This window comes from Capricornis sumatraensis, chromosome 8 (assembly GCF_032405125.1).
Source record: "Capricornis sumatraensis isolate serow.1 chromosome 8, serow.2, whole genome shotgun sequence".
NCBI lineage: Eukaryota > Metazoa > Chordata > Mammalia > Artiodactyla > Bovidae > Capricornis > Capricornis sumatraensis.
In genome coordinates, this window is record NC_091076.1 from 31,830,208 (window position 1) to 31,857,390 (window position 27,183).

A 27,183-nucleotide genomic window follows, 5' to 3' on the forward strand; every position below is an offset into this window, starting at 1 on the left:
TTTACTCTAATCAGGCTTTTGTTCCCATCACTCCAGTGAAACTGACTGTCAAAGTCATCAACAACCTTCACACGGGCAAATCTAATGATCATTACTTCGCATTGGCTTAAATGCAACTTAGTCACATTTGACACACTGGTCCATCCTCCTTCTCGAAACACTTGTCCTCTTGGCCTCCAGGACACGTCTCTCAGTTCTGCTTCTACCAGGAAGGCTGCCCATTGATCAACTTTGCTGGTTCCTCTAATTTGTAAATATGAGAGTATCCCAGGTCTCAGTACTACCTCTCTCCCTAGGTGAGTGATCTCATTATCATCTACCTCTGATTTTTAAATAAACCAACCATATAATACCTACTAATAAATTTGTATTTCGAGTCCTGAATGCTCACTCTTGAACTCTGAACTCTTATGCCCAATTCTACTCAATACCTCCATTTAAGATGTCTAATAAACATTTTAACTTAACATGGTCAGAACCTTGTCCACTCTGCTCACTCACTTCAGGGACATTAGTCTCCTTGGTTTTCCCAAGGATGTATCAAGTATGTTCTCTAAACAAGTTCTTTATACACTTGATAACTTGAAAATTCTTACTTCAGATTAATCTCAAAGCTCGTTCCTTTTTTCATTTTTCTTTTTACTTTTTCATTCCTTTTTTCTCTTCAGATGTCTCCTCAGATAACTTATAAGAGAGGAAGTCATTCTCCACCTATAATAAAACAGCATACTTCTCTGTCCTTCCCCCTCTTACTCTCTTAAGCCCCTTACTATTTCTTTCACAGCTCTTATCTTCTGTTACTATATATTAATTTGTTTTATTATTATCAGAACAGTTTCTTGCCCATAAGAACTCAAATAATCACTGAATATATGAATGAATGACTGCTAATTTACATTTTAAGCATGCATACTTTATCACTGCCTAGTTTGATCCAGAAAAGAGAAATCCAACAGCCCAAACATCTTGATATGGGACTAGTAACACTCACTCTCAGAGGGTTTTCATTGAGGTATGGGGGCTCTCCTTCAATCATTTCAATGGCCATGATGCCCAAGGACCAAATGTCAACCTTAGGCCCATAGGCTTTCCGGGTCACAACCTCTGGTGCCATCCAGTACGGTGTTCCCACCATGGTGCTGCGTTTGCTCTGCTCTGGGGTGATCTGAGCACAAAATCCAAAATCAGCTGAAAAAGAAAAGACAGAAACGGTTCATATGCAGAGTGTTTCTTCTGTAAATACTGTGTGCCTACCCCAGGGTATCAAGCTCTGCCAGTGTCCTAACCACTACATCCCTTGTCTCTCCAAAACTGGAGTCACATAACTGCCACCTTCATATCCAGCTCCTAGGCTGTGCCCTGGTCAGACTTTAAGGAGGAACATGAAACATCATTTCTGCCTTCCTACTCCTCCTCAAACCATAAACACTAGCATTAAAGGCTAAGCTGCCCATTTTGACATTTATTACCTACCCAAATTCTGCTTTCTTCCTGAAAACCATCCCCATATACCAGTATCTGGTTACTAGGTCCTTATTTAATTTCTCAGGCATGAAACCCTAATCATCTATAACTAGGCATGAAAAAATGTGGTCCACTAGAGAAGGGAATGGCAAACCACTTGAGTACTCTTGCTTTGAGAACCCCATGAACAGTATAAAAAGCCAAAAAGATAGGATACTGAAAGACGAACTCCCCAGGTCGGTAGGTGTCCCATATGCTACGGAAGATCAGTGGAGAAACAATTCCAGAAAGAATGAAAAGACGGAGCCAAAGCAAAAACAACACCCACTTGTGGATGTGACTAGTGATAGAAGCAAAGTCCGATGCAGTAAACAGCAATATTACATAGGAACCTGGAATGTTATGTCCATGAATTAAGGCAAATTGGAAGTGGTCAAACAGGAGATGGCAAGAGTGAACATAGGCATTTTAGTAGTCATCAAACTAAAATGGACAGGAATGGGTGAATTTAACTCAGATGACCATTTTATCTATTGTTGTGGGCAAGAATCCCATAGTAAAAATGGGGTCGCCATCACAGTCAACAAAAGACTCCAAAATACAGTATTTAGGTGCAATCTCAAAAACGACAGATTGATCTCTGTTTGTTCCCAAGGCAAACCATTCAATATCATGGTAATCCAAGCCTATGCCCCAACCAGTAAGGCTGAAGAAGCTGAAGTTGAATGGTTCTATGAAGACCTACAAGACCTTCAAGAACTAACACCCAAAAAAGATGTCCTTTTCATTATAGGGGACTGGAATGCAAAAGTAGGAAGTCAAGAAACACCTGGAGTAACAGGCAAATTTGGCCTTGGAGTACAGAATGAAGCAGGGCAAAGGCTAATAGAATTTTGCCAAGAGAATTCACTGGTCATAGCAACACCCTCTTCCAACAGCACAAGAGAAGACTCTACACATGGACATCACCAGATGGTCAACACCAAAATCAGATTGATTATATTCTCTGCAGCCAAAAAGGGAGAAGCTCTATACAGTCAGCAAAAACAAGACCAGGAGCTGACTGTGCTCAGATCATGAACTCCTTATTGCCAAACTCAGACTTAAATTGAAGAAAGTAGGGAAAACCACTAGACCATTCAGGTATGACCTAAATCAAATCCCTTATGATTATACAGTGGAAGTGACAAATAGACCCAAGGGATTAGATCTGATAGAGTGCCTGAAGAACTATGGAAGGATGTTTGTGACACTGTACAGAAGACGGGAATCAAGACCATCCCCAAGAAAAAGAAATGCAAAAAAGCAAAATGGCTGTCTGAGAAGGCCTTACAAATAGTTGTGAAAAGAAGAGAAGTAAAAAGCAAAGGAGAAAAGGAAAGATATACCCATTTGAATGAAGAGTTCCAAAGAATAACAAGGAGAAGAAAGCCTTCCTCAGATATCAGTGCAAAGAAATAGAGGAAAACAACAGAATGGGAAAGACTAGCAATCTCTTCAAGAAAATTAGATATACTAAGGTAACGTTTCATGCAAAGATGGGCACAGTAAATGAGAGAAGCAGAAGATATTAAGAAGAGGTAGCAAGAATACACACAAGAACTATACAAAAAAGATCTTCATGACCCAGATAATCATGATGGTATGACCACTGACCTAGAGCCAGACATCCTGGAATGTGAAGTCAAGTGGGCCTTAGGAAGCATCATTACGAACAAAGCTAGTGGAGATGATGGAATTCCAGTTGAGCTGTTTCAAATCCTGAAACATGATGCTGTGAAAGTGCTGCACTCAATATGCCCGCATATTAGGAAAACTCAGCAGTGGCCACGGGACCAGAAAAGGTCAGTTTTCATTCCAATCCCAAAGAAAGGCAATGCCAAAGAATGTTCAAACTAATGCACAATTGCACTCATCTCATATGCTAGTAAAGTAACGCTCAAAATTCTCCAAGCCAGGCTTCAACATGCATGAACTGTGAACCTCCAGATGTTCAAGCTCATTTTAGAAAAGGCAGAGGAACCAGAGATCAAACTGGCAACATCCATTAGATCATCGAAAAAGCAAGAGAGTTCCAGAAAAACATCTACTTCTGCTTTACTGACTACACCAAAGACTCTGAGTGTGTGGATCACAACAAACTGTGGAAAATTCTGAAAGAGATGGGAATACTAGACCACCGAACCTACCTCTTGGACATCTGTATGCAGGTCAGGAAGCAACAGTTAGAACTGCACATGGAAGAACAGACTGGTTCCAAATAGGAAAAGGAATATGTCAAGGCTGTATATTGTCACCCTGCTTATTTAACTTATATGCAGAGTACATCATGCAAAATGCCGGGCTAGATGAAGCACAAGCTGGAATCAAGATTGCCGGGACAAATATCAATCACCTCTGATACGCAGATGACACTACCCTTATAGCAGAAAGCGAAGAAAAACTACAGAGCCTCTTGATGAAAGTGAAAGAGGAGAGTGAAAAAGTTGGCTTAAAACTCAACATTCAGAAAACTAACATCATGGCATCTGGTTCCATCACTTCATGGCAAATAGATGGGGAAACAGTAACACACTTTATTTTGGGGGGCTCCAAAATCACTGCAGATGGTAACTTCAGCCATGAAATTAAAAGACACTTGCTCCTTGAAAGAAAAGTTATTACCAACGTAAACAGCATATTATAATAAAAGCTGAGACATTACTTTGCCGACAAAAGTTCCATCTAGTCAAAGCTATAGTTTTTCCACCAGTCAAGTGCGGATGTGAGAGTTAGACTATAAAGAAAGCTGAGTGCTGAAGGATTGATGTTTCTGAACTATGGTGTTGGAGAAGACTCTTGAAAGTCCCTTGGACTACAAGGAGATCCAACAAGTCCATCCTAAAGGAAATCAGTCCTGAATATTCATTGAAAGGACTGATGCTGAAGCTGAAACTCCAATACTTTGTCCACCTGATGTGAAGAACTGACTCCTTGGAAAAGACCCTGATGCTGGGAAAGATTGAAGGCAGGAGAAGGAAACGACAGAGGATGAGATGGTTGGATGGCATCACCGACTTGATGGACATGAGTTTGAACAAGTTCCAGAGTTGGTGATAGACAGGGAGGCCTGGTGTGCTGCAGTCCATGGGGTCGCAATAAGTTGGACACGACTGAGCGACTGAACTGAACTGAGGCATGACCCTGCTTTAATACGTTCCTCCTCTTGTGCCCCAGGGTAGAGACTGCTAACAGTCCTCCCATAAGCTGCCCATCCACCTGTGACACAATCTCTTTCTCTGGATTCTTGGTCCTTACACTTCTGAACAGAAAGTTCTGCCTGCAGTTATATTATATTGCTATTATATGTTCACTTAATTACAAGGCCTTCAATAAGAACTGTGTGTTCTTATTCACATTTTTCATTCTCAGATGGCCAACCACATAAACAGACATTTTATAAAAGTTTGCTAAATGAATGACTGAATGAAAGTTATTACACTAAACTCTCTTTTCTAATTATGTATTTTATGTTTCCCATAGTAGGTTGAGAACTACTTAAATATAGGCAAAAGTATCCTTGTTGCCCATCACAATAAATGTTTTTCATTTAATGTATAAATGAGTGGGGGGAAAATGTCATCCTATATAGTGCTGAGTAACATAAAGTGCCGGCATAACCAAGGAAATAGATTCTTTGGTGAGTCTTGTAGCTACTCTCATAGGATTACCATCCCAGAGGAGACAGGGTCTCAGAGAGAAGAGAAGTGATTATCACTCCTACTCACTTAGCTTGACAGAGCCATCCATTCCCAACAGGATGTTGTCACTCTTGATGTCTCTATGAATAACTTGGTTTGAATGCAGAAACTCCAAAGCTTGCAGGCACTGTTGAAGTGATGTGGGCAAAAGGGGAGAGAAAGGACAAATAATTATGAAGACTTACAGAAAATCACTAATCCAACCTCCTCATTTTATGATAGCAAAAGTGAGACCCCAGTGAGTAAAAGAACTTACTCCAAATAAATGGAAGAGGCAGGTCTAAAATCTAGTCTCTTGTCTCATTACTAAACATACTTTTTTTTTTTTAATACTCGGTGTTGCCTCATACTTTTCTTATAAGATACTTGACCACAGTGTATTATAACATAGCTTGTAACAGTTTTAGGTACAGGAATTCCTCCAGAGTATTTTAGAATTGTTTACAGAACGTTAGCACCTTGACAAAGAACCCAAGGCAAAAAAAAAAAAAAAAAAAAACACTGAGGAAGAATGGAAAGGAATTTGTAAAGAAAACACTACAGGAAAATGACAAATAAGAGTCACATTTGGGAAACTAAACAAATGGAAAGATACTAGAAGCCGTGAATTTAGGAAGATAATCTTATTTTGGTGAGGTAGTTTGTACTGTTTGCTGTATTCTGCTTTTTACATTCCCATAAACATCTGCAGACAAATGTCCAGCAGGCAACTGCAGGTGTGAATCTTGAGTGCTCTAGAGAAGCTGGACTTGAAATAAACGTTTACAAGTCTTTCAAGTTACGGTAACGGTTGAAATTGGCAAATGCTACAGTAAAGAAAGAAGAAAGAAAAGAACCTTGGAAATAAGGTTCTGTAAAAGGTGAGGGTCAGAAAAGATGCTATAAAGGTTACTACTAAATCTATTAGGAAGTTCATAACCCAAAGCTAAAATTTAGAGGCTTCCACCAATTAAAAAACATGAAAAAGATGCAAACCAATTAGAGGACAGTACTGAAATATTCTCACCTTAATACTTTACTTTCTAAGAATACATCAATGGCTAAATTAAAAACAAATCAATATCCAGAAGCGGCTTTTCCCTGGAAAAGTAAGACCTGTTTTCCTAAGGAAGCTGGAGACTTTGGCCTCTGGATGTCAAAAATTATAAACAGAAAGGATGATTTCTAGAAATTGGAACCATCATGCATTGCTGGTAGGAATATAAAATGGTACAGCCACTGTGGTAAACATTTTGGCCAGTCCTCAAAATATTAAACATAAAGTCTCTACATGACCAGAAGATACGCTCCTAGGCACATACCCAAGAGAAGTAAAAACATATTCAACCAACACCTTATCCATGAATGTTCACAGCACTATTCATAAGAGTCAAAAAGTAGAAATTATCCAAATGTCCATCAGCTGATGGACAGGCAAATAAGCAGAATCTTACTTGTTAATAAAAGGACATATGCTATAGAACAGATGAGCCTTCAAAATATTACACTAAGCAAAATGAGCCAATCAGAACACATATCACCTTTATATGAAATACCTGGAATAAGCAAATCAACAGAGACACAAAATAGACTAGTGGCTGCATAGGGCTGGAAGGGATGGGAAACAGGCTGGGCGGGGGCAGCAGGGTGGGGTGACTGCTAATAGGTATGGAGTCTCTTTTTCAGTTCAGTTCAGTTGCTCACTTGTGTCTGACTCTTTGCGACCCCATGGACTGCAGCACGCCAGGCTTCCCTGTCCATCACCGACTCCCGGAGCTTGCTCAAACTCATGTCCATCAAGTCAGTGATGCCATCCAACCATCTCATCCTCTGTCGTTTCCTTCTCCTGCCTTCAATCTTTCCCAGCATCAGGGTCTTTTCCAAGGAGTCAGTTCTTCACATCAGGTGGACAAAGTATTGGAGTTTCAGCTTCAGCATCAGTCCTTTCAATGAGTATTCAGGACTGATTTCCTTTAGGATGGATTTGTTGGATCTCCTTGTAGTCCAAGGGACTTTCAAGAGTCTTCTCCAACACCATAGTTCAGAAACATCAATTCTTCAGCACTCAGCTTTCTTTATAGTCCAACTCTCACATCCGTACTTGACTGGTGGAAAAACCATAGCTTTGACTAGATGGAACTTTTGTCGGCAAAGTGATGTCTCAGCTTTTATTTTAATATGCTGTTTACGTTGGTAATAACCTTTCTTTCAAGGAGCAAGTGTCTTTTAATTTCATGGCTGAAGCCACCATTTGCAGTGATTTTGGAGACCAAAAAAATAGTCTGTTATTTCCCCATCTATTTGCCATGAAGTGATGGAACCAGATGCCATGATGTTAGTTTTCTAAATGTTGAGTTTTAAACCAACTTTTTCACCCTCCTCTTTCACTTTCATCAAGAGGCTCTTTAGTTCTTCACTTTCTGCCATAAGGGTGGTATCATCTCCATTTCTGAGGTGATTGATATTTCTCCCAGCAATCTTGATTTCAGCTTGTGCTTCATCTAGCCCGGCATTTTGCATGATGTACTCTGCATATAAGTTAAATAAGAGGGTGACAATATGCAGGCTTGACGTACTCCTTTCCCAATTTGGAACCAGTCTGTTGTTCCATGTCCGGTTATAACTGTTGCTTCTTGACCTGTACACAGATTTCTCAGGAGGCAGGTCAGGTGGTCTGGTATTCCCATCTCTTGAAGAATTTTCCACAGTTTGCTGTGATCCACACAGTCAAAGGCTTTGGCATAGTTATTAAAGCAGAAGTAGATGTTTTTCTGGAACTCTCTTGCTTTTTCAATGATCCAACAAATGTTGGCAATTTGATCTCTGGTTCCTCTGCCTTTTCTTTTTTTAAAAAAAAAATTTTTTTATTTTTACTTTATTTTACAATACTGTGTTGGTTTCGCCATACATTGACATGAATCCACCACGGGTGTACATGCGATCCCACACATGAACCCCCCTCCCACCTCCCTCTGCCTTTTCTAAATCCAGCTTGAATACTGTTGAAGCCTCACTTAGAGAATGTTGAGCATTACTTTGCTAGCGTGTGAGATGAGTACAATTGTGTGGTAGTTTGAACATTCTTTGTTTCTTTTTAGGGTGATGCAAATGTTCTAAAACTGATTATGGTGATAGCTGTATAAACTAAATATACTAATATCTTTTAAATTATGTACTTTAAATGGGTGAATAATATGGTATGTGAATTATATCTCAATAGCAGTATTTTTAGAAAGGTGAATTATCTCTATGAGAACTTATGGATAATAGTAATGCCATGTATTTGCATAACATTTAAATGTTTTTCCAAATGCTTTTTGATCCACATGGTACCCCTAAGGTATACACAGTATGAATGCTGCAATTCCTAAGATAAATCACTTGAGACATATTGATTTCCCCAAACACACATTTGCATGTATCTCAATCAGTAAAAGTCAGTTCTTCGGATGACTGAAATGAATAACATCTTAGTTATTACAGTAACTCTGCATTTCCAAAGGTCCCGAGAATACAGATACATAGTTTATCTATGATATTAAATTTCATGGGGGAAATGTGATTAGGAAAAAACGTCTTGAAAGTTTCCTGGTGGGGGAGGGAGAATAATGAAACAAATTTGAACACCACCTCAGTGGTACAGTAAAGAAAATAACTCAGATCTCCTCAGATCCCAGGCCTGTGTTAATTCCATTAACCTACCTGTGTATGTGTTCTAGATCCCAGGGTTTTTAATGAAAAGATGATAATATTTTCTAGGACAGTAGTGATTTCACATGACTTTATTTTTCCTAATATTATTACAAAACTATGTAATTTCATCTGCATGATTCTAATTCCTCTATCATCAAACCCTAGGCATACTCATCCCCATAAAACTCTGAGTCTAATCTTCTAACCACTTAATCATGCTCTCTTTCCCTAATTCCCAAACTTTTATACTATAAGGCTATGAGAAAGTTTCAGGCTTTTATCAGCAAAGCATCCAATACACTCAACTTCTCCAAATACTCCCTTCATCCTCTTGCTCTAATGAAGATGTGGCCATCCCCTAAGGACACTGCTTCTCATGTAGGCCTTCCCAAGGTTTTTATTCTCCCTCCTTATACAAGCATTTTACAGACTTTAGATGTTTGACAGCAACGAGGAGAGAGAAGAATACTGATTTAAACTTTGTTTCCTATTCCTTTTGCCTGGAAGTATTTTACCCTAAATTTCTGCTTGGCTTACTCTCTCATATCATTCAGATCTTTACTCAAATATATGGCAAAACCTTCCCTGACTATCTGAAATAGTATCTCTTCTGTCACTATCTCTTTACTCTGCTTTATTTCCTTTATAACACATGAATAAAGCAGGAAAGCAGAATAAAAAAATATGACTAAAATTATACCCATATTAAAGAGATAAAGGAAAATAAATGCTCACAGAAGCTATTTCTAAGAGGCTGAAATAATACATGATTATATATATGTATGTATGTGTGTGTGTGTATATTCATATATATATATATGAACTTTCTTTTAGAATATAGTTAAAGAAAAAAGAATGATGATAAAAATCTCAAAACAGGTATCATAAAAGGATGATGGGAGAATACAACTAATTTCTCCCACTTCTACAGTGCCCAGGCTGAGATCCCATCAGATGCAGAACCCTGAGATACATAGATATGGAAGCCATTTCCTGCTCAAGTCTAATTGGCTGTTGACCTTACCTCACGGCACACAGCTGCAATCTGACCTTCGTCCATGCAAGTTTCCGTTACCACGTCTGTCAAAGAACCTCCAGCCAAATATTCCATGACAACCCACAGCTCATCTCCCACAAGGTAACTGCAGGGGTAAAGGTAAAAGGTGAGTAGGAATAGGGTACACTGAGCCATAGCAGTGGCTTTCAAAGGACAAGCATATACACAGAGTGACTATGCATTTCCCTCAATTCTGAAAGGGTCTAGGGTCCTTTTTTCTGAAGAAAAGCAGAATCTATGGGACCGTTTCACTAGCTTGATATCTCTTAAGGATTCGACTAGAGAAAACAAGGCAGACTGTCCTGTGAAGCCCCAAAAGGTAGAACTAAAATCACTAGGTTGAAGATGCAATAAAATTTCATTTCATCACAACACAAAGCAGTATTTCTTAAAATCAGGCATGGTTCCCACACCTCTAGAAGCCTGAAAGCAGAGAGTACCCAAACATCTGATGAAGATGGGATTTGGAGTCCATGTTATCAATATTAGGGAAGTCACTAAACATCCTTGAGAGTTCTACTAGATTTGAGATCCATGAGATCAGTACCAGGTCATGTTCAAGATTTCATCCCCAGAGGGAGTGGCACGGTAAATATCATTATTTACTGAATAAATCAATGAGTAAAATAAAAGATAACTGCAAATGTTAAATAAAGTAATAGTTATAAAAACCATTAAAAAGCTGTAGAGTTTTATACACACAGCCATTCTGCTGACAATGATCTCCGTTTTGAACATCTCTGATTATAAGAAAGGAATAAATTCAGTAAGGATTACAGAACCAAAGCCTCTTCTGGAAGCCAAGGGTTTCCAATTTAGTACTGTATCACTAGACAGACTGTGGGGCTGAGAAGGGCTAAAACTGAAAGTTTCACTCAGGGACTGGATCACTCAGCTCTGTTATATGATAAGTAAAAAAATCACTTAGCCTGTCAGTTTTCTCTGCTACAAAATAAGACAAATAAACAACAAAGATAGTCTAGAGCTCTACAAACTCTTGCGCTAGCTTTAGACAAAGGAGGCAGACTGAACTGGCTTGAGCTGTGTGGCATGTCATATCATCTTCATCCCCATATCGGGACTACTGCTGGGCAGATGGGAGGCTACTGGAAAAAATAAACAGTCTCAAGTAAAGGATAAGATTTAAATCATATTCTCTTGCCTATTAATCAATTCAGTCCTTTTTCTATAATATTATGCATTCTCTGTACATCAAAGTCTTGAAGTTTTTTAATGTCCATGAAGAATAAATGTAACAGATTAATTTCTCCTTCAACAATCTCTTAGGAGAAGACTGCGGGGACTTGGACCAAAAGAGACTTCAGGCCTGGGTTAAAAAGCCCTCTACTGCCATAAGCCTATTTCATCCCTGACAAAGAATGTGCATTTATAGACCATCCCCCAGCACATCAAAAAAACATCTGTCAACTTGGACTGACTGGGGGGAAAACACAAGTGTACAAAAGATTATGTGGACACTGACAAAGCAGAGTCCCTTTAGCTGGGCCTCACATAATGTTCTCAAGACCAGATTCATGTTGTCTCAATTACTATGCAGCTATACACTGTGCCAAGGTACCATCAAAAAAGCTTCAGAGCATCCCATATTTAGAGAAGAAAAAATATGAATGGAGTTCTCCTCTGGGAACTCAAAAACCACAGACTCTCAAATGTAGCACCTTCACTGAATGTTCAGCTTAAGAGTACCCACTCTTCTCCTCCAGCAAGAATTCCTAGGTATGTTTTCGTATACCAGACTACAACTGATGACAGGGACTGAGCCTAATTTATTTCTGATTACAGAATATAACAAGCCTCTGGAAACACTGGCAAAGGCATGATAAACAATTTATAAACCTTCTAATCCCATTCCCAGAATACAGATTCATTCAAGCACATGCATTTTGTTGTTTACTTACCTCCACTAATGAGGAACTCACTATTTTATGAGATAGGCCATACCCTTAAGACAGCTTTCATTTTTCCTTATCCTGAGCCAAAATGTAGTATTCTTATAACCTTCAGAAGCTTATCCATGCTTTATTCTCCATATAATAAGTTCTTAAAAGAGATGGGAGGATGAATAACTTCAGAGGATTCTTCAGAGCCAGTCATGACCTACATCATGGAGAGACTATCATCTCCAAAACAGAGAAGGCCAAAGTCCACCTCCTTGCCTCTTTAAAGAAATGAACGCTTACCACTTTTAGATGCAGAACAAGAAATCTGGCACAATTTGGCAGCAATGAAAACAAGTTGGCAATGCATGATAAATAGTAAGAAAAATTACTCAGAGTCTAAGACTTGGTCCAATGTCACCTTCACCTCTGATGCGTCTGAAACCCAGGCAAGAAGCAATTTCTTTTGTTCAGATATGGTAGAAAAGAACATAATATGATGGAAAGGGCATGGACGTTGATGCTAGGAATATTCAAATCCAAAACCCTCATTTGCTACTTACTGGCTTACTGGTCTTGGACAAGTTATTAACTTCTATGAATCTCAGTTTCTTCATCTGTAAAATACAGACAATAAACCCTACCTCATAATGAGATACTGCTATTCACAAAAGTGCTTAGTACAAAGAAAAGCATAACACAAATATTAGCTACAACTCTTATTATTACCTTAAAGAGCAGAATTCTTACAGGCTGGAAAGATAGGTTAAAAGAATCAAAATGGAATTTAATGAAGATAACCAAAAATCTATGTTACCAGTTTTAGGCAAGCTCTACAGGCTGGAAAGATAGGTTAAAAGAATCAAAATGGAATTTAATGAAGATAACCAAAAATCTATGTTACCAGTTTAAGGCAAGCTCTACAGGCTGGAAAGATAGGTTAAAAGAATCAAAATGGAATTTAATGAAGTTAACCAAAAATCTATGTTACCAGTTTAAGGCAAGCTCTTGTTAAGAAAAAAAAAAAAAAAAGGATCAGAGATTTGAACTGACTACATACTTACTAGGGGTCAACAATGAAAACAGAACACTTTAAAAAAATTTTCTTTTTTAATGAACAACAACAACAAAAAGAATAAAATCAAGTTCCATAGAGTTTAGAACAAAGGAGGGGTTGCACTGTCTCCATACAGCTCAAATCTCAAGGCTCAAATCTCAAACAAAACTACTGAATGTCACATTTTAAGATAATGCAAACTACAAATTATTCAGCAGGGTAAGCAGGATCAGGAAAAGATTTGAGATGCAGAATGATTTAAAGACCTTTGCATCTGACTCAGGCAGACGGGCTGAAGGCATTCCCAGGGGCAGGACCAGCTGGGAGAAGCCATAGGGTGGTAGGGTTCAGCCTAACCCAGAAGACTGTGCGCCAGATAGAGATGTCCAGCAACATGCAGGCTCAGAGGCACAGAGCTGAGCACCTTAAAAGATTCTTGAATGGAAACAGTTCTGAGTATTGGTGTTGCCTTCTCTAATAGCACTACCATCCATCAGTCCCAAAGGCCTTATTTCTCTGACAGGACTACCACTCCATACCTGTCCAAGTAGTTCACAATATTTGGGTTCTTGTTTTCCCTCATGACCAGGATCTCATTAATAATCAGCTCTTTCTTCGGCTGCTGCTGAAGGTTCATCTGCTTAATGGCCACCTGAAATCAAAGTATACCAGTGTATAACCAGAGTCACTCCAAATTTACTGAGCACCTACTAAGTACCAGACATAAACACTTAGGAGACAGAGATGAATAAAATATGGTCTGAGCCCTTGAGGAACTCACAGTTTATCACTGGAGACCAATGGTACTCAATGAAAAGTCTAGCAATATCATCTGGGAATGTGCTGGAAATGAAAATTTTCAGGCCCCAACCAAACCTACTCAATCTGTAACTCTGTGGGTTTTTTTTTTTTTTTTGGGGGGGGGGGGGTGCATAGTTTGCACAAATTTTCTATTCAGTGGAAAAGTTCACTTGCTAAGTATAAAGATCATTTATTACTTGGCATTGGTATTGGTGTCACTGGAGGTGAGGATAAGACATGGTTATGAAGAATTTAAATGAGGAAGTAAAAGAATTTAAAAATTGATCTTTCCATTCATCTCTCTACCTTCTTAGATCTCTACTTAATCCAAGCTCAAGTACTGATAAATAGGGACTTCCTTTTCCTCAAAAACCCTGTATTTTAACAAGCCCTCCAAGTAATTTGGGGGTTCCCTGGTAACTCAGACAGTAAAGCGTCTGCCTGCAATGCAGGAGACCCAGGTTCGATTCCTGGGTCGGGAAGATCCCCTGGAGAAGGAAATGGCAAGCCACTCCAGCACTCTTGCCTGGAAAATCCCATGGATAGAGGAGCCTCGTAGGCTACAGTCCATGGGGTAGCAAAGAGTTGGACACGACTAAACGACTTCACTTTCACTTTCCAAGTAATTCTAATGTGAACCAAAGTTTGAAGATCAAACTTGCTACAAAATACTTATATTAGAAAAAACACTTTTAAAACTCACAATATAAAAGAGGTGTGCTTTAACAAAGCCCACACAAAATGTTACAGAAACATAAAACTGGCAAGGACTCTTTCACACGATCAATGTAGAGGCTTCATAAAGTGGAGATGCCTTTTCAAACTGTGGAAAAGTAAATCAGAGTTAACCAGGTTAAGAGAGAATAGAAAAAGGGGATCCTTAATGTTTATGTATGAAAAAGATCTTGATAGGCTTTTTGTCTATAGAAATAAACAAATTTTCACATAATACCAACTTAAGGAATATGTTAGTTTCCAAGACACTTTTGCATCCATTTTTGCAGTGTGTCAGGTACTACATAGAATATTCTCAAATGTATTTCATTTAATTCTCTGAGACATGTTATAACTTAAATATTACTACTGACCATGTTTGACAGATGAGGAAATTGTAATTCAGAGAGGATATGTGACTTGCAAGCACAACAATTCAGTAGCAGAGTCAGGATTAGAATCTCAAAAGCAATTCCCATTTATTCTGCACACGGAGCCAGATTAATCTTCCCCACTGTACACATTTGATAACACTCTCCCAGATTCAAAATTAAAAAGGTTCCTGTTCCTAGAGATGTTCCTTGGCCCAACATTCAAAGTCCTTCTGATCTGACCTCTATCTTACTTCTCACTATATTCTTTCATATGCTACAATGAAAGATGTATGCTCATATCTGAGCCTCTCTCCATTTGGAACATCTTACACTGTTTTCACATGTTCAAAACCTTCTTATACTTTGTATCAGACCAAAAGAAATTTCCTTCTCCAAACCAGAGAGGTTTTTTGCCTTCTTTAAAGCCCTGTAAGACCATATTTACACACGTCTTGTGGAACTCACCACATACTGAATTGTATGATGATTAGTTAAGGTGTGTATCTCGAGACATGTGAGAGCTCGTTTGAAAGCTCAGAATCCCTGGTGCCAAGCATAGGGCCTGATACAGTGTGTGTTCAGCAAATCTTTTTGGCAATGAAGAGGAAAAGACAGAATTCAGTGGGTTGATAAATACTTTGTTTTTAAACCACAAAGAGCATCAGCAATAGGCTACTTCATCCCACAGGACTAGACTTTAAATTATTTAAGTGTTTATTTCCTAGAAACATCATCGAAGAACATGAACATTTAACAGAACAACTACAACTAGTCGTTCTAGAATCATCCAGAAAAGTAAAGGATGAATAATTCAACTTTTATGGGAAAACTCCACACTCTATTATTTCTTCAAATCAAGTATGGACAGTCTTCTGCCAAGAGTCATTTATCAGTAAGAAAAGAAACTATTTTTTTTGAAACATTTTGACCACCTCCACTCCCTACTCTAAGTGAGAAAAAATTGCTGGAAAATCCCATGGACGGAGGAGCCTGGAAGGCTGCAGTCCATGGGGTCACTGAGGGTCGGACACAACTGAGCGACTTCACTTTCACTTTTCATTTTCATGCACTGGAGAAGGAAATGGCAACTTACTCCAGCATTCTTGCCTGGAGAATCCCAGGGACAGGGGAGCCTGGTGGGCTGCCATCTACGGCATCACAGAGTCGGACACGACTCAAGTGACTTAGCAGCAGCAGCAGCAGCAGCAGCAGGGTCTCCTATCAGGGAAGGCGTCTGGTCTGGCTACAGTTTTCCGTAACACCTGATGATTAGCTTTTTCTAACATCTGAAGAGGAAAACATTGATCTAAAGGCCCATCACATTAAGACTGTAAGCCCTTATAACACATATTAAGATCTGGACCCTGTGCCACCCTGGAGGATGAGACAGAGCTTGTGAACTTCACAGAGGTCACTGCTGGCAGCAGCAAAGGAGAAGAGAAGCAGGCCATGGATGACAGAGGAGGGGACAGTCCTTTCCAACAGCTACTGACTAAACATGGGCTAGGCTAAACACCCTTCACCTGATCAGATCCCTCTTAACTCAAGCCAGCAGAGCTGGACTTGAACTCTGAGGGCCTAAGCTCTGGGGCTGATTCTGTCACTTCCCAGCCTTGACCAATCACAAGCTCCCTGAGCCTCCATCTCTTTATCAATATTAAGGATAATAATCCCCACCCTGATTTCCCTCCTCATAGGATTCTTTTGGGGACTAAAAGAAATAGTGGCCAATGTGTTACTCATACGTAAGAAATTTAAATAATACAGTAATACAACAGTGAAAATGCTAATCACTGTCATAACTGCATTTGATGAGTACTTGGCACAGAGCAGCAAGAATGACAACATAATCAGCAGGAATGACAGCAAAAACCAACCACTCTCCCACCACAGTGTTAGGTGCTCAACTGACAAGGTCTCTGTAAAACAACCCTGTCAAGTGAAAATCATCCTCTGCATTTTCAGATAAGAAAATAAAGACTAAGACTTACAAGGAAGTTGCCCAAGGTCATAATCAATGCCTTCAGGCTTATACGACTTCAAAGCATCTTCCAGTCTATTTTCTCTATTATACACATTCCCTCTAAAAATAGGCTTGAAAATTAATTGTCGGATGTGTAACTAGAAGACTTCCACCACTAACATGCTAATCTTCCTCTATGTGACAGGCAATAGCTCTCTTTTCCCATCGGATAACTCTCAATATGCAGTCACTCACAAAGACAGAGCATCCCGCCAGCTCCACTAAAGATTTATACTCCCTGGGGGAGAAAATGAGGCCTTCCTGGCTACACTGCACTAGCTGCCCTAATGGACTTGCTTCCATTCATAGTTTTGTAACCACAAAGCAAGCACATGACATCAAGCTTGTTTCCCGTGACCAGCTTCTCACACATGCAACTCCAGACCTTCAATGAACCAGCCAGCACCAGGCTGTCTCCCATCAAGGGCTGTGAGGCTCCAGAGGTCAAAATATGACAAAAGGCCATGGTGCCAAACCTTGCTGCAGCCTAGCAGTCAAGAAAACACAAGTTAAGATTTTTGAATCAAAAGATTCTAACCCAGTCCTTGCTAACTGCTGGCAGTACAACCCCGCAAAAATTACTTTAACTCCAAGCCTCAAATTCCTCATCAGTAAAAAGGAAATAATACTGCCTACTGTGTAGGGTTCTTTTTAGTATTCGTATAACCTCCTCTTTTCTATCTCTGCCTCCAATATAGCATATTTTAAATCAGCAAAATGATACCATCCTTCCTTCCTTGTTTACCATTATTTCAACACAGGTTTCTGTCAGCACTGTAAGAGTTTTATATGTACACAACAGAAAGTATGGTTTCTTACACTTATATATAATATATATGCATGTGTTTTTAATGTCTGAATCTTTCATAGTTCTTAGCGTAAGTGTAGTATAAAGTAAATGATCAGTAAACACTGTGTGAAATAAATATGTGCAGATAAAAGTTAATATATATGTAATTCTTAGTTTATGATGTATTTTTCACATGCATTGCTTCACTCAACAGTCTTGTGAGGTGTACGTTATCATGCATATTTTATAAAGAAATAAAATTCAAGCTCCAGAGGTCAAACGACTTTTCCAAGCTTTTGTAAGTAAGTAAAGGTAAACATCTGGGCTTCCCTTGTGGCTCAGCTGGTAAAGAAGCCGCCTGCACTGCGGGAGACCTGGGTTCTTTCCCTGGGTTGGGAAGATCCCCTGGAGACGGGAAAGGCTACCCACTCCAGTATCCTGGCCTGGAGAATTCCATGGACTATATAGTCCATGGAGTAGCAAAGTGTCAGACACAACTGAGAGACTGTCACTATCCACTAAAGGTAAATATCTAGTTATCTGGTTCTCACATCAAAGAACAATTAATAAACCTTCAACATAATTTTTTTTGAAGTTGACTTACCCTCAGTGGAGCCTCAATATTTGCCTCAGACACTTGTAAAAGCCTGACAAGAGCATAGTGAGTTATGTGACTTCTCCAGTACATCATGGGGTTTCAACCAAGAAACATACACAAGCAGGTCCTAGTAGCCTCCCTCAGAGGAGGCCAACTTTATTTTCATTGGAACAAGAGGTGCCTCTCAAGTTCTGAGCCCCATTAGTCTTTGAACTAAGACCTTTCCCAGGTAACTCCCATCCACAACCCACCTGCCAACATTCCTGCTCTGCAACCAAAGAGTAAAATGCAAAGAAAACTTTAAGCATTCTAGATTCCCTTCCTGGCTTCCTTCTGCTGAAGATAAGATCTTGGGTCATCAGGCCTTAGCAATAAGATTAGAGATTTCCCAGCTTATGAAACATGAGACAAAGAGGTGCCTCCAAATGAGAACTTCAATGTCTACCGGAATCCTAGGCACAGAGTAATGGAAGACCCACTAGATTAGAGACAAGAGACAAGGTTTTAAATCTCTTCTGTATCAGATTTCTCTCCTAAACACCAAATTTGTAAAAATAACTGTCCACCAGGCAGTTTCACAAGGTCTCTTAGGCAGTATCTAACTTCTTCAAATCTATATTTCCTCTGATCACTCACTTGGGCTTCCCAGGTGGTGCTAGTGGTAAAGAATCCACCTGCCAACACAGGAAACACAAGAGATGCAGGTTTGATCCTCGGGTGGGGAAGACACCATGGAGAAAGGAATGCCACCCACTCCAGTATTCTTGCCTGAAAAATTCTATGGACAGAGTAACCTGGTGGGCTATATTCCATAGGGCCACAAAGAGCAGACACAACTAAGAATACACACACACACATACACACATCACTCACTTGTGAGTCATCCTCACCTTCACCAAATTCTGTCAAATCTACTTAAAGTGAAACTTTAGTCACTCAGTCCTGTCCGACTCTTTGAGACATGGATTGTAGACTACCAGGCTCCTCCATCCATGGGATTTTCCAGGCAAGAGTACTGGAGTGGGCTGCCATTTCCTTCCCCAGAGTATCTTCCCAACCCAGGGGTCGAACCCAGGTCTCTCACATTGTAGGCAGACATTTCACCATCTGAGCCATCAGGGAAGTCCCTCAAATCTACTTAAGTGAACTCGCTCAGTTGTGTCCGACTCCTTACGACCCCATGGACTGTAGCCTATCAGGCTCCTCCGTCCATGGGATTTTCCAGGCAAGAGTGCTGGAGTGGATTGCCATTTCCTTCTCCAGGGGATCTTCCCAACCCAGGAATCAAACCTGGGTCTCCCGCATTGCAGGCAGACGCTTTACCATCTGAGCCACCAGGGAAGCCCTCAAATCTACTTAAGTACCTCTCAAATACATCACTTTTCCCCATTTATAATGTGCTGCCACCTTAGTCCAGACATCATCTCTCACATGGAATTACCCAATAACCTGCTGAGTCACCTGCTCCACTCTTATCTCTTCCAATCTTTTCACATTGCAGCCACAGTAACTTTCCAAAACCTGTAAGTTTCACCATGTTGAAAGAATTCTAGTCTACAATGGTAAGAAACTAGAAGAGTCCTTGTTGAGCTAAGAAGGGCTAAAACTTAACAAAAAAGAGTAAGAAACAGTAAAACTGAAGGAGTAGTAGTTGGTGGTGGATACTTACCTCCTGTCCTGTGGCTACATCCATTGCAGTGTACACAGTGCCCGAAGCACTGAACAGGTGTGGGAAAGAAAAAAAAACCAGGTGTTAGATGAGGTGACATTTGTCAAATGAAGCTCTCCACACACAATCTAGCAATGCAAGTGTTAATAAAAATAGTAGCAAAAAATGATCCTCCCCGTTGTCTCTTCCACTCTCATGAAAGGCAGTATGTAGCAACAAAGAGAATATAGGCTCGAGTGGCCATCAGGAAGTGAGGAAATAAAGTAGGGACAGAGGAAGAAAGCAGAGAAATACTGGAATAATGCTACAAAAGTGAACATGTCCATTCTAAAGGACTAAAAATCTCACTTTATGCTTATAACCATGAACTCTGTATATCTGTGAGTGGTATGCAACAATATTTGTAACCTTACATGACAATGTGTCAGATTTACATGATGCGATTGGAAGAAAATTAAAATCCTATGCAGTGCAAAAATGTATTCTTGGCAAGCCCTGTGATTATGCTTCCCAGAGAAGTCATGTCAATTCAGGGAGAAAAGTCACTTTTAAGTTTGCCTGGAAGCCAGAAATTATGGTCATCATCTTCAAACTACAACTCTTTCGTTAGGATTTTATTGTAGCTACATGTCAGGAAGTTGAGATCAAAGATATGGACAATCAAATAAGGACTGGATTCTCTACATTAGCACTTACTTCCTCATTACTAATCATCCTACCTCTAGCCATCTTCTGTCGTAAAACTGATGTCTATATTCCTGTCCCCATTCCCCCTTATCCCACCAGATGTGCCATTCTTAAAGGGCAAAATGCCCAGGCCTCACAGGACTGGACATTTTCAGACTTCTTCTCCATAAGTATAGAGGAAAGCTACTCAGGCCCACTGGTAGTACTAATTGTTTCTACCTCCAACAGACATATAATGAGACACATGAATTCCAAGTAAAACAAACAAAATTCTTCACTCTTAAAGGGAAGAAAGAAAAAAAACATGAAAAAATTATAATAGTGCCAATTTATCATATATATGTAATATGTATAGCTTTTTTAATATTTTTTTTATTGAAGGTTAATTGCTTTACAGAATTTTGTTGTTTTCTGTCAAACCTCAACATGAATCAGCCATAGGTATACATTTATTCCCTCCCTTTTGAATCTCCCTCCTCCCTTCCCATCCCACCCCTCTAGCTTGATACAGAGCCCCAGTTTGAGTTTCCTGAGCCATATAGCAAATTCCCACTGGCTATCTATTTTACATATGGTAACGTTAAGTTTCCATGTTACTTTTTCCATACACCTCACCCTCTCCTCCCCTCTCCCCCCATGTCCATAAGTCTATTCCCTATGTCTGTTTCTCCACTGCTGCCCTTTAAATAAGTGATTCAGTACCATTCTCCTATATGTGTTAGAATACGATATTTGTCTTTCTCTTTCTGACTCACTTCACTCTGTATAAAAGTTTCTAGGTTCATCCACCTCATCAGAACTGATTCAAATGTGTTCCTTTTTATGGCTCAGTAATATTCCATTGTGTATATGTACCACAGCTTCTTTATCCATACATCTATCGATGGACATCTAGGTTGCTATCATGTTCTAGCTATTGTAAATAGTGCTGTAATGAACAATGGGATACATGTGTCTTTTTCAACTTTACTTTCCTCAGGGTACATGCCTAGGAGTGGGATTGCTGGATCATATGGTGGTTTTATTCCTAGTTTTTTAAGGAATATCCATACCATCTTCCATAGTAGCTGTATCAATTTACAATCCCACCAACAGAGTGAGAGCATTACCTTTTCTCCATGCTCTCTCCAGCATTTATTGTTTGTAGACTTTTTGATGATGGCCATTCTGACCAGTATGAGGTGATATCTCATTGTGGTTTTGATTTCCATTTCTCTAATAATGAGCAATGTTGAACACCTTTTTATGTGTTGTTAGCCATCTGTGTGTCTTCTTTGGAGAAATGTCTGTTTAGGTCTTTTTCCCACTTTTTGATTGGGTTGTTTGCTTTTCTGGCATTGAGTTGTATGAGCTGCTTGTATATTTTAGAAATTAATCCTTTGTCACTTGTTTCATTTGCTATTATTTTCTCCCATTCTGAAGGTTGTCTTTTCACCTTGCTTATAGTTTCCTTTTCTATGCAGAAGCTTTTAAGTTTAATCAAGTCCCACTTGTTAACTTTTGTTTTTATTTCCATTACTCTAGGAGGTAGGTCATAGAGGATCTTGCTTAGATTTATGTACTGAGTGTTCTGCCCATGTTTTCCTCTAAGAGTTTTATAGTTTCTGGTCTTACATTTAGGTCTTTAATCCATTTTGAGTTTATCTTTTTATACAGTGTTAGGAAGTGCTCTAATTTCATTCTTTTAAATGTAGCTGTCCAGTTTTCCCAGCACCATTTACTGAAGAGGCTGTCTTTGCCCCATTGCATATTCTTACCTTCTTTGTCAAAAATAAGGTACCCATTGGTGCATGGGTTTATTTCTAGGCTTTCTACCTTGTTCCATTGGTCTATATTTCTGTTTTTGTGCCAGTACCATACTGTCTTGATGACTGTAGCTTTGTAGTATAATCTGAAGTCAGGAAGGTCGATTCCTCCAGCTCCAGTTTTCTTTCTCCAGACTGCTTTGGCTATTTAGGGTCTTTCATGTTTCCATATGAATTGTGAAATTTTTTGTTCTAGTTCTGTGAAAAATGCCATTGGTAATTTGATAGGGATCACATTGAATTTGTAGATTGTGTTTGATAGTATAGTCATTTTCACAATATTGACTCTTCCTACCCAGGAATGGAATATCTCTCCATCTGTTTATGTCATCTTTGATTTCTTTCATTAGTGTCTTATAATTTTCTGTGTACAGTTCTATCCTGGAGAATGTTCCATGTGCACTTGAGAAGAAGGTGTATTCTTCTGCATTTGGATAGACTGTCCTAAAAACATCAATGAGATTCATCTCATCTAATGTATCACTTAAGATTTGTGTTTCCTTATTAATTTTCTGTTTTGATGATATGTCCATTGGTGTGAGTGGGATGTTAAAGTCTCCTACTATTATTGTGTTACTCTCAATTTTTCCTTTTATGTCTTTTAGTGTTTGTCTTATGTATTGAGGTGCTGCTATGTTGGGTGCATAGATATTTACAATTGTTGTGTTGGACTGATCCCTTGATCATTATGTAGTGTCCTTCCCTATCTCTTGTAATATTCTTTATTTTAAGGTCTATTTTGTCTGATATGAGGATTGCTACTCTAGCTTTCTTTTGTCTCCCATTTGCATGGAATATATTTTCTCATCCTTTCACTCTCAGTTATATGTGTCTTTAGTTCTGATGTGGGTTTCTTGTAGATAGCACAAATATGGGTCTTGTTTTTGTATCCATTCAGCCAGTCTGTGTCTTTTGGTTGGAGCATTTAATACATTTACATTTAAAGTAATTATTGATATATATGTTCCTATTGCCATTTTCTTAATAGTTTGGGGTTAATTTTATAGCTCTTTTTTCTTCACTTGTATTTCTTGACTATATAAGTCCCTTTAACATTTGTTGTAAAGCTGGTTTGGTGTACTGAATTCTCTTAACTTCTGCTTGTCTGAAAAGCTTTTTATTTCTCCATCAATTCTGAATGAGATCCTTGCCGGGTATAGCAATCTTGGTTGTAGATTTTTCCATTTCAATACTTTAAATATATCCTGCCATTCCCTTCTGGAGAAGGAAATGGAAAGCCACTCCAACACTCTTGCCTGGAGAATCCCATGGACAGAAGAGCCTGGTAGGCTACAGTCCATGTGGTCACTAAGAGTCCAACACAACTGAGCGACTTCACTTTTACTTTTCACTTTCATCCACTGGAGAAGGAAATGGCAACCCATTCCAGTATTCTTGCCTGGAGAATACCAGGGACAGAGGAGCCTGGTGGACTGCCGTCTATGGGATCACACGGAGTTGGACACAACTGAAGCGACTTAGCAGCAGCAGCAGCAGCATTCCCTTCTGGTCTGCAGAGTTTCTGCTGAAAGATCAGCTGTTAAGCATATGGGGTTTCCCTTGTATGTTACTTGTTGCTTCTCCCTTACTGCTTTTAATATTCTTTCTTTGTGTTTAGTCTTTGTTAGTTTGATTAGTATGTGTCTTGGGGTGTTTCTCCTTGGGTTTATCCTGTATGGGACTCTGTTCTTCTTGGACTGATTGACTATGATTGACTACGACTTCCTCTTCCATGTTGGGGAAATTTTCAACTATAATCAGTTCAAAAATTTTCTCATACCCTTTCTTTTTCTCTTCTTCTTTTGGGACCCCTGTAATTTGAATGCTGGTGCATTTGATATGGTCCCAGACGTCCCTGAGACTATCGTCAGTTCTTTTCATTCTTTTTACTTTATTCTGCTCTTCAGAAGTTATTCCCACCATTTTATCTTCCAGTTTACTGATTCGTTCTGCTTCAGATATTCTGCTAGTGATTCATTCTAGAGTATTTTTAATTTCAGTAATTGTTATGTTTGTCTCTGTATGTTTATTCTTTAATTCTTCTAGATCTTTGTCAATTGATTCTTGCATTTTCCCCATTTTGTTTTCAAGGTTTCTGATCATCTTTACTATCATTATTCTGAATTCTTTTTCAGGTAGTTTGCCTATTTCCTCTCCATTTACTTGGACTTCTGTGTTTCTAGTTCGTTCCTTCATTTGTGTAGTATTTATCTGCCTTTTCATTATTTTTTTTTAACTTATTGTGTTTGAGGTCTCCTTTTCCCAGGCTTCAAGGCTGAATTCTTTCTTCCTTTTGATTTCTGCCCTCCTAAGGTTAGTCCAGTGGTTTGTGTAAGCTTTGTATAGGTGAGATTTGTGCTGAGTTTTTTGTTTGTTTTTCCTCTGATCAGCAAGGCTGAGTGAGGTGGTAAATCCTGTCTACTAATGACTGGGTTTGTATTTTTGTTTTGTTTGTGTTTAGATGAGGCGTCCTGCACAGGGTGCCACTGGTGGTTGGGTGATGCCAGGTCTTGTATTCAAGTGGTTTCCTTTGTGTGAGTTCTCACTATTTGATGCTCCCTACGGTTAGTTCTCTGGTAGTCTAGGGTCTTGGAGTCAGTGCTCCCACTCCAAAGGCTCAGGGCTTGATCTCTGGTCAGGAACAAAGATTCTACAAGTGGTCTGTTATGGCATTAAGTAAGATGAAAACAAATATCCAAAAATGAGAAATCAAAGATGAACCCCAGACAAATGGCAGTTACAAAATCAGGCAAATAATAATTAAAATAAATGGAATATACACATATACATATATACCCAGGAGCAAAGTCAAAACAGTCCAACAAAAATAAAGTCCAGTAGATTGACCCAGAAAACAAAGGAAATCAAAAATTATATTTACCAGTTAAGAACAAAATTAACTAAAGTGCAAACTAGAAAACAAAACTAAAGCAAAGTGCCAAGTGGGGAATAAAGCAATGAAAACAAAAATAACAAATATGTTGTGAGGAAAGGAAAGAAAAAAAGAAATAAAAGATATGCAAAGTTAAATAGAGATAGATGAAGAAGATTTATATACATTAAAGATTAACTGCAAGGGGAAAAGAACAGTAGGAAAGGCAAACAAAGGAATAAATATAGAAAAAATACAATAGATTTTTTAAAAAATTATAAAAAAGAGAAAAGAAAAAAAATCAGAAGAAGAGAAAAAAAAGGAAACTTCCACAGAACTGCAAAAGTCCAGTGTAGAAGCAGAGGTTTATAACAGTAATAAAAAATGTGACTGTCAGAATGACCATCATCAAAAAGTCTACAAAAAATAAATGCTGGAGAGGGTATGGAGAAAAGGGAACACTCTTGCATTGCTGGTGGGAATGTAAACTGATATAGCCACTATGGAAGATGGTATGGAGACTCCTTAAAAAGCCAGGAATAAAACCACCATATGACCCAGCAATCCCACTCCTAGGCATATACCCTGAGGAAATCAAAACTGAAAAAGTCACATGTACCCCACTGTTCACTGCAGCTCTACTTACAATAGCTAGAACATGGAAGCAACTTAGATGTCCATCGACAGGTGAATGGACAAAGAAGTTGTGGTGTATGTGTATATATATATATATATATATATATATATATATATATATATATACAATGGACTATTACTCAGCCATAAAAAGGGACACATTTCAATCTGTTCTGAGGTGGATGAAACTACAGCCCAGTACATAGTGAAGTAAGTCAGAAAGATAAATATAAATATCGTATGCTGCTGCTGCTGCTAAGTTGCTGCAGTCGTGTCCGACTCTGTGCGACCCCATAGACGGCAGCATACTGACATATATATATAGAATCTGAAGTGACAACACTGATGAATGATTTTCAGGGTGGCAATGGAGAAACAGATGGAGAACAGACCTATGGACAAGGTGGGAGGAGAGGAGGGAGAAGGGGAGATGTATGGAGAGAGTAACATAGAAATTTACAATACCATGTGTAAAACAGATAGCCAATGGGAATTTGCTGTATGACTCAGAGAACTCAAACAGGAGTTCTGCAACAGGCTGAAGGGTGGGGTGGGGAGGGACATGGGAGGACATCTGGGAAGGAAGGGACATGGATATACCTATGGCTGATTCTTGGTGATGTATGACAGAAGACCACAAAATTCTGTAAAGCAATTATCCTTCAATTTAAAAAAAGAAACATAAAAAAAAGTGAATATATGTATAACTGATTCACTGTGCTGTACAGCAGAACACTGTAATTACAACATTGTAAACCACCTATATTCCAATAAAAATTTAAGAATTAAAAAAAAAGTGACAGAATATACATATACATATACACCCATAAGCAAAATCAAAACAGTCCAACAAAAATAAAGTACAATAAATTAACCCAGCAAACAAAGGAAACCCAAAATTACATTTACCAGAACAAAACTAACTTTAGCACAAACTGGAGAACAAAACCAAACCAAGGTGCCAATTGGGGAATAAAGCAATGAAAATAAAATTAACAAATACATTGAGAGGAAAGGAAAGAAAGGAAAGAATTGATATGTAAAGTTAAACAGAGGTTAATAAAGAAGATTTATATACATTAAAGATTAACTGCAAGGGGAAAAGAACAGTAGGAAAAGCAAACAAAGGAATAAATGTAGAAAAAATAATATTTTTAAAAAATTAAAGAAAGAGAAAAGAAAAAAGAAAAAAAGGGAAAACTCCACAGAACTGCAAAAGCCCAATGTAGAGACAGAGGTTTATAACAACAATAAAAAATGTCACTGAGGAAAAAAAAAAGAAGCTCAAAAGCTTAATTAGATTTCATAGTGCCAATAAAATCAACA

At 38.8% G+C, this 27,183-nt stretch overlaps 1 protein-coding gene across 1 annotated transcript in view; it reads right to left on the reverse strand.

Moving 5' to 3' along the window:
* The window catches only part of PAK1 (p21 (RAC1) activated kinase 1), a 95,828-nt gene that overhangs the window by 6,307 nt on the left and 62,338 nt on the right, over positions 1-27,183 (reverse strand). The window contains exons 9-13 of the mRNA XM_068975900.1: positions 19,858-19,906; positions 13,428-13,540; positions 9,901-10,018; positions 5,232-5,331; positions 992-1,188 (exon numbers count right to left, since the gene is read on the reverse strand). Of these exons, the coding sequence (XP_068832001.1) occupies positions 992-1,188; positions 5,232-5,331; positions 9,901-10,018; positions 13,428-13,540; positions 19,858-19,906 (577 nt within the window). The remainder of the gene's footprint in view (positions 1-991; positions 1,189-5,231; positions 5,332-9,900; positions 10,019-13,427; positions 13,541-19,857; positions 19,907-27,183) is intronic.